The sequence below is a fragment of the Haplochromis burtoni genome, unplaced genomic scaffold, assembly GCF_018398535.1.
Source record: "Haplochromis burtoni strain Fernald_Lab_line unplaced genomic scaffold, NCSU_Asbu1 Contig_1261, whole genome shotgun sequence".
NCBI lineage: Eukaryota > Metazoa > Chordata > Actinopteri > Cichliformes > Cichlidae > Haplochromis > Haplochromis burtoni.
In genome coordinates, this window is record NW_024583622.1 from 46,474 (window position 1) to 54,951 (window position 8,478).

Genomic DNA, 8,478 nt, shown 5'->3' on the forward strand with positions numbered 1-8,478 from the left:
TAGGTCAGCTTTTTTAATCATACTGGCCCTGTCATTAACCCAGTTTCTGTTTTGAAAATGTGTAAGAGGAGCGCTCAACTGCCATGCTGAGAGAGGAGAGTTTGGAGGGGTCAGTTACCCAGGCATGAGCAGGACACACAGCAGACCTGCTAAAACTTTTTATTTTAATTTCAATATAGTGGATGCTGATGTTGCACACATCTGAGGCAAAATGATTATAATAACACAGAGCTCAGCAGCAGCTTCTGTATTGGTCTCACAGCACTACAGTGACTATGAATGTGGAGCTAATGTCACTGTAAGGCAGAGCTTCACAGAAAAATATAGCATTAATGTTACTAGTCTAAAATTTTCTCTTAACATTAGTGAGTGCTAAAAAGTGTCTGGCCAATTCACTTTCACAGGAAGTGTTTTCTAAACTTTGCTTGCATGGGTGAAATGAAGAAATGAAACAGATTGTAGGGTTCCTCACTGTTATTCTAAGAAAGAGTCAAGCTAAAAAAAAATCTGAAAAATCAGGTGGCCCTTAAAGCCTTTAGAATTCAGACATAGCTAAACCACAGTGTGCTGTAGCTTATTAAAAATGTAGCTAATGTAAAATGTATTTTTTTTTTACTAATGTCAGCTGCAAACTTGCTTCTCTAAAATCCCTGCACTCCTAGGGCTAAAGGAAGAGTAAAGGAGACAATATACAGCTGGTTTCATTAAGGTTTGGATTTATTCAAATTACAAAATAAATAAAACTAAAATCGTAAACATATTTCATTCTTTAATCATTACAAACACAGTTAAAATATTAAAAAATATTCCCTAGATAGAAGTTTGTTTGTTTCTTGTCTATATCTGTGTAAAACATATTTCTTATATGCTGTAAATGGATTATTTAAAGTGACTCATGTAGACTACAGTTTACAGGATTGAAACTGCCCAGTGAGACAAATTGTTCAACAGATGTGTGAAGTAACAAGGAGGGTCTGTGGAATTAAGCATCTTGTAGACTAAATGCTTGAGGTAGTGGTTAAAATCAGCTTTTCCCAAACACGGAACATAAGTATGCCATTAGAAATCATTGAGTGTGCCGTGGAAGATTATCCAATTTCACCTGATTGGTACTCTTAGCAAGTGGCGTGTTGTGACAGGCTGAACAATTACATTCTGTAGTAGCGGCCGGTAATAAACCAGTCCTCATAAAGGAACAGTGCTCTTTAATGAAATCAGCACAGACTTTACATCGTAGAGGTAACAGGGAGACACAACAAGTTAACAGTTAGCCGTCTAACTATACTCTTAACTCTAAAACTTTACCAACTCCACTTTACTCTTATTTCACGACACCACCCTCTAGTGGTGCAATATGGCACGATCATTACAGGACACAACACATTCTCATCCACCAGATCCACTTAATTGTACTGCCCTTACCACCATCAAGATGAAGATGAAGAAGAAATACAAAAGTACAAAGTCGAGCTGCGAGTGAGACAAAACTGCAGGGAATAGCGATTACTAAATAACTGAAAACAAAAACCGTCAATCTGGCCTGGGTCCTAGAGAGAATTCCAACCCAGATGGCCCTGGCTTTAATAGTGGAAGAAAGCAAAAGAAAAAGTAAAATCATGACAACATTATCTTGCCTTTGGATTCTCATACACTGGAGAACCAACTGAGCCCATTCTGCTACGCCTGGTTCCAAGCAAACTTAAACACCATCTCCAGACAAAACACCCATCACTTCAAGCGTGTACAGACTGAGACGCAAGCAGCTTTAATGAGGAAAACCACTAATAAGACCAATAAAGCACTTAAAGCTAACAAGTTGCTGAATTGCAAAAATGCATACATGTTTGCACCGATGGAGCAGCTGCCATGCTCGGGCACACTAAAGGATTTGTAAACGGAGTGAAAGAGCAACATCTAGATGTCATTGCAATGCATTATATTCTGCACCGGGAAGTACTTGTTGCCAAGACTGCAAGAATCAAGAACTTAAAGTGTTTTTCACAAACCAGAAGGACGTCAAGTTACTCTCAAGGGACCAGTGGTGTACAAGACTGCTGTATCTGGCAGATATATTTGAACATCTGATTGACCTGAACACACAAATATAAGGCTGAAATAACAAATTGCTCACAAGTAAAATATACGGGATTTGGTTGAAAGGTGCAGCTCTGGAAACAACATGCTTAACGTGCCAACCTTAACATGTTGACACACACCTAGATATGACAGGGTGTCAATAGTGGTGGATTTTGTGATTTTTCTAATGTGAAATATGTGCTGTGGTTCCAAAAGGTTGGGAAACTCTGGTTTATGTGAACACAACCAATAACAAGAGAAGAATCCTTATTAAATCATCCCTTTGCACATAATCATAATTAACAGTATTTAGAGTGCATCCCCATAATATGTATACATTTGCATTGCTAGCATTGCTATATAGTGCATAAAAGAAAATTCTAAAACCCATGCCTTTATTGTACCTTCATTGATTCATGTTATCATTATAAGAAAAGAACATGGAAACCCAGGCAATCAAATTCCCACTTTAATATATATAATGTCTATAACTGATGCATTCACTGCTCCAAAACCAGTGCATGTGATTACTACTGCTTTTCCATAGCAGATATAATCAAAGGATCGCTGTTTTTCTCATCTGGTTTCAGATGGAGACTGAAGTACGGGAGGATCTCACCACCAAACGAACACTCAGTAAATGAATAGATGTGAGACTGAGACGTCACATCATAAAAGGACACGAGCCCTTCTTCATAATCTACATACACCCCGACTTTCCGAGGTTTCCCTTTAAATGGAAGGTGCACGGGCGGTGTTGTCCGGACTGCATATTTTTTGTCTCCATAAAAGACAATAACCCAGTAACCTTTGTCAGGGGTCACTAAAAATTTCCCCTTGCGGTAAGCATCACATCTGGCCACACCCAGATCCCACCCGGTCTTGTTGCTGACCTCCACCTCCCAGTATGATTTCCCTGATTTCAGCCTGTTGAGCCCCAGGACACTTCCAAATATATCAGACCTCTGGGGAGAATCAGGATCTTTTGCTGTTTTTCCACCTTTTCTCACTTCTTTCCCATTATCAGAAATTACAAGACTTGAGTGTGCAGAAGTCGGGTCCAGCTTCACGTCCACTACAGTCAAAAGAATACACTTAATTAAAAAAACTGAACCATGTGGTAAGTAGATCTATAAACATCACACATAGGTCAACACATAAAAATCACTCTTTATTCCTTTTTTTAATCAACATTTTTGTTGAAGGGCTCGATCACACCAAAATATGGCACTAAGTATTGTTGGAGTCCAATCAGACTGACCTTTCCAGACCTCACCGTAACAGAGAAGACTTACTAAATAAAACAGGTTGCTTAGCCAGCTAGGGCTTTAATTTGTTTTATTGTTAATGTTTTTTAATGTTATTTGTCTAATATCTGTGCTAGATTTCAATTCTCACAATATTCAAATGCAACAAATTCATTTTGTTGAATTTTAGGAAAAAGATGGATGGGTTGCCCACCCAGTTCAGAAACAACATACTTGTGTTATATGGTTTCTCTATATCACCAGCTCTAGGTATCAACAGGATAACAAGTGAAAAATAATAAATAAATTCTGGATACTATTAAACTGATCTTTGCCATTATTTTCTAAACAAACGCAGAAAATTACATGAGAAAATAATATCCTAGATTGGGGAAGTGCATACTAAATTGTGCTTAGAAATTACTTAACTTTAGCAAAAGAACAAATTCAACTCTAGAAATTAAAAACATATTTAAAACTGAAATCAAAGGCTTTTATTCTGAAAACTGACTTACTGTATCAAACTGATGTCTAATTTTGAACATGTCATTATTATTTTATAAGCATATTGGTTTTCCTTTAAAAGGAAAATTTAAAATAAAACAGGGCTTTTATGTTGAAAATCTGGTGCACTGTCATGGTCCTGGGTCATTTGACCCAGCGTTTTCTGTTTTCTATTATTGTAATATATTCTGGTTGTGGTTTCTAGCTCATTGGTTTTGGTTTGGTTCTTCTTCAGTTTAGTGTTAGTCATCCCTACCTGTGTGTTCCCTCTATGTAAAGTCTGTTTCTTTGTATGTGTGAGTTCCTGTTTTATTTTGAAGGTCAGTGTCTCAGGTTATTGTATTCTGCTTTTATATCTCTCAGTCTCGTCAGCTCCAATTTTCCCCAGCTGTGTCTCTTCCTGTTTCTCATTCCCTGATTGCCTCTTTGTGTATATAAGCTCTGTGTTTTCTGGTGTGCGTTGCTGGTTCGTCTGTGTATTTCCCAAGTCGTTTCCCTGAATCTCCCTGCATCTCCCTGCATCTCTACTTCTGGTTTGTTTCTGTTAGTTTTCCAAGTTTAGGTTTTGCTTAGTTTCCATGGTCACCCTTGTCGTATCTGTTTGTATCACAAACTCAGTGCATCTGAGCTGCCTGCATAAAGGGTCCTTTAATAATTTACGCACGGCTTGCCCACCAAACTGTGACATGCACACCTGTTCCCTGTTTTTACTCACTGTTAACATTGTTTTTATACTGCTGTAATTTTTTTTTTAAATACGCACCTGCAAATGTAGAAATCCTCTCGAGGTCTGTGGAAACACACATTTGAGTAAGCTGCAGTATGTCTAAAGTTAAATTAATACAAGTCACGAGAGACCAAAAGACTTACCTTTGGATGCGAGTTTTTCTATTTCCTGGCCAATTTGCTTCATCATGGCTGAAGTCGTACCTCGCAGTGTCCCGAAGAAGAGTGAAGTGTTGTCACATAAAGTTTTCCAGTTAGCAGATTCTTTCAGGCCTGTTACAGGAGAAAGCTGTGCATGTGTGCAAAGGTAAAAGTTAGCTTACAGCAGCCACGATTAATTTGAATGAATCAGAAATAACACTGAAAATGCACAGATGTTGTAAATGAAACTTTTCCTCTTTTAAGGGAATTTATACTCCAGTAGATGGATCTCAGATCCTTGAGGTTCACCTCCAAGTCTGGGTTGTTGTCTAGGTCATCAGTGGCTTTTTTGAGCACATCAATTTCTCTTTGCAGCTTGTGGGTGAGATCTTGTGCTTCTCTTTTCACTTTCCGTCTCCTAAAGATGACAGAGAGGGCACGTGGGAATCCATTTTATTAAAACATAATGCAGCAAAGGAGCACAAAGAATCCTTGCGATGTTAAAATGTTCTTCAACGATGCTGACAGACTAACTTCTACTGAGCCTCACAGGACCAACCTGTCCTCCAGAGTCTGGCATGCTTTCTCTTTAGCATCCTCCACAATTTTCATCACCTCTGAGAAGAAACTGTTGATCTCCAGCCATTCGGCATCCAAGCTACCCTGAATAGCCATAAGAGAGTAACGGCGTCAAAGCAATATCAAAATAAAGGATTTTCTTTTTTTTTTTTAAATGTTGCGGTCTTTACATTGCAGTTTATTTCAGATGATTTGACCTCGGCCATCTTGTGGTCTCGGGAATCAATTTTCTGCCGTAAATCAGCTTTCATCTTTTCTTGTCTTTCCTTGAAAAGGGACAATGGAAAATGTTAAAATACTCAAAGTTTATACTAGCAGTCATGTCAGCAGCTCTGTGAGTCACTGCGTAGTTTGGATTTGCCAGTACTAGAGTCACACATTTTTCAGGTTTGTCATAAAAAAGCATTAGTTACGTGAGCCATGTCACAAATGTTAACCTCCTGGTGAAGCTAGAAAAACAGCCAGTTCATTACCTAACTGTTAATGTGTTTATTTCATGTGTCTAATGAAGAGCCAATAAAGTGCAGTTCTTGTAATGACCACTTAAGGCTGGCTCAAGTGGTCATTAAACCGCCCAATAATTTTCTTCTGCACCTGTTGTGTGTTCATAGTTAAACCATACAGCATTTCAAAGCTTGTTTACAGTCTGGCACACAGAAAGAACAGTTTAGGTTTTATCTAAAGATAGTTTCCTGCAAATCTGGATCGTGACCGATCTAACTGCATACTGGTAAGGTTTGAAGCTGGGCCTGTGGTGGCCTTGGTTCAAAGTGTGCAGTCACAGGCAGCCGTAGCCTGTTGATGTCTCTGAGGCTTTACCTCAAGTAATCTGAGTATTTGAACTCCACCTCTGTGCTTCGTCTAATGGAATTATCCGACAGGATTGTCTGTGAGGTACTACCTTGTGCTTCAGTTTTGGAGGATGAAACTCTGGTAATGAATGACTGTATATTCACTGTGTTGAAACTGCAGTACCTTTTGTCGCCTTTTAGCCTTCTCTCTCTCCCGTTCTCTCTCCCTTTCCCTCTCTAGTTCTCTCTCTCGCTCTTCTCTCTCTCGTTCTTGTCTCTCTCTTTCTTGTCTTGCTCGTTCTCTCTCTCGCTCTTCTTTCTCTCTTTCTTGTCTCTCTCGTTCTTGTCTTGCTCGTTCTCTCTCTCGTTCTCTCTCTCGTTCTTGTCTCTCTCGTTCTTGTCTGTCTCGCTCTTCTCTCTCTCGTTCCTGTCTCTCTCGTTCTTGTCTTGCTCGTTCTCTCTCTCGCTCTTCTTTCTCTCTTTCTTGTCTCTCTCGTTCTTGTCTTGCTCGTTCTCTCTCTCGCTCTTCTCTCTCTCGTTCTTGTCTTGCTCGTTCTCCCTCTCGCTCTTGTCTCTCTTGAGCCCCTGTAAGAAAAGAAGATCAGTGTTATCATGTTGTTCTTCAGAGTCTTGTTCCTGCCATGAACTAACTTAAACATCTAACTGTGCATATTACTGTGGTTGTCTGACTGGAGGATCAGACAACCCTCCAGTGATCAGTTATCAGCTATGTGTTTTTGTCTTTGTTTTTTCAGTGCAGAAACTGTAAAAACCAAGCCATAGTACATATTAAATATCATAGGAGATGGCAAAAAAGAAATCATGTTTGATGAAACTGTAGATTTAATTGATGTAAGTTTGACAAAAATGGGGCAAATGTTCTAAAAAAAGTAATTATCTAAAACATGAAAATAGATTATCACTGTAAACCAGTGAGTTTTAGTTAGATAGTCACACCCCGACCCTGTAGCAACACAAACTGACCACTGTACAAACACATTGGTAGACTCACTATAATCCAGACTCATAGACATGCCCATCGAAGGCTCTCGTCTGATTAGAGATCCCATAAAGGCCGGCATAGGATGGAAACTAGATTGCCCACTTTCAGGGATCCTCATTCCCTTTGGTGTGCAGCCCATCCTTCCCTGGTGAACTCTCAGGCCATGGTAAGTTGGGAAAGACCGGCCGCAGTGACAAAAGTGTTGCTCCATGTTGGATGAGTTGAGTATCTGTAGGGGACTGATAAGGTGCAAACAAGCAGGTATAAAGACATGCACTGTCCAGAAAATGTGATCAGTAGATTTTGACTTACAGTGTATTATTTTTCATTGTGCATTATTTTTTCAATCTTAATGGAGGAAGAATTAAATAAGTAATCTGTGATCCACCCATGAGGGTGATTCAACACAAATTCATATAATAATAAAAAAATGAGCTAGAACTGAAGTTTTATGTCTTGGGGAGTTTTGAGGATTTTTTTTTAATTACAGCTATTGTAAAATGTCTGAATTTAAATCTCTAAATCACTTATATTGTAGTCATGGAGTATTTGATGTCAATCTGGAAATGTGTGGACAGTGATTAGGCACCCTCTAGTGTTACAGATTACATGTTACAGTCTTTCACACAGAGCCAGATGAAAACAGGAAGTTAAATAGGGAAAGTTCTGTTTCTGTAACATTATAGCTTCAAACAGTTTTCAGTAATAAACTAATAAATGCCTAGTAAAATAAAATTAAAAGCAACAATCAAAATAACTTGTGGTTTTATAGTAATCCCAATCAACTTGAAGTAGCTAACAGCATATTTAGACTACATTTAGCTATATAATGTTATAACACGATGTTTATTAAGCATATATGCAGAATTTGTTTTTTAATTAAGTTGAGTTACTGATTGAATCATCACAGTTCTAATACACACTATACTCACAGTGTCTGCATAATCTATTTTTAGAGTTCGACAATGGATGTTATTATATTTTATTTGAGTCAACCCAAGTTCATTTCTCTACACACCTACACACATAACTCATGCATAGCTGTGCACATACCCTATACCCTGGATCAGGATCAATGATAACAACTTGCTGTTATACAACTTGTGAAACACTAGACATACAGTCTAAAGTTATGTATTTTAATTTACATGACTTTAGATAACATCTAAGCAAAGCCCAAGGCACAATGATTTTTCTTTTAAACACATTCTTAAACACACATATACCACTGCAGCATGTCATTCACTGGTCTTTTCTTTTGCAGTCTGTGTTTTGTCCTGTCTTACACTCTCTTTCTATTTTCCTTTCACTTTCTCCTCACCTCCCCAACTGGTTGAGGCACTTCTTGCCTGGAGGACTGGTTCTGCCGGAGGTTTGTCCTGTGGAAAGGGAGCTTTTACTTCCCACCATT

The 8,478-nt window shown here is 38.6% G+C and overlaps 1 protein-coding gene across 1 annotated transcript; it reads right to left on the reverse strand.

Annotated features, from left to right (window-relative positions):
• Positions 1–599: 599 nt before the first annotated feature.
• LOC102305186 (E3 ubiquitin-protein ligase TRIM21) lies at positions 600–6,304 on the reverse strand. The gene is made up of 7 exons (XM_014330992.2): positions 6,249–6,304; positions 5,444–5,539; positions 5,254–5,357; positions 5,004–5,112; positions 4,698–4,842; positions 4,591–4,617; positions 600–3,151 (listed from the first exon to the last, which is right to left on the reverse strand). Exons 2-7 carry the CDS (start codon positions 5,522–5,524, stop codon positions 2,607–2,609), a joined length of 1,011 nt encoding a protein of 336 aa, XP_014186478.2. The 5' UTR covers positions 5,525–5,539; positions 6,249–6,304; the 3' UTR covers positions 600–2,606.
• Between the last annotated feature and the right edge of the window lie 2,174 nt (positions 6,305–8,478).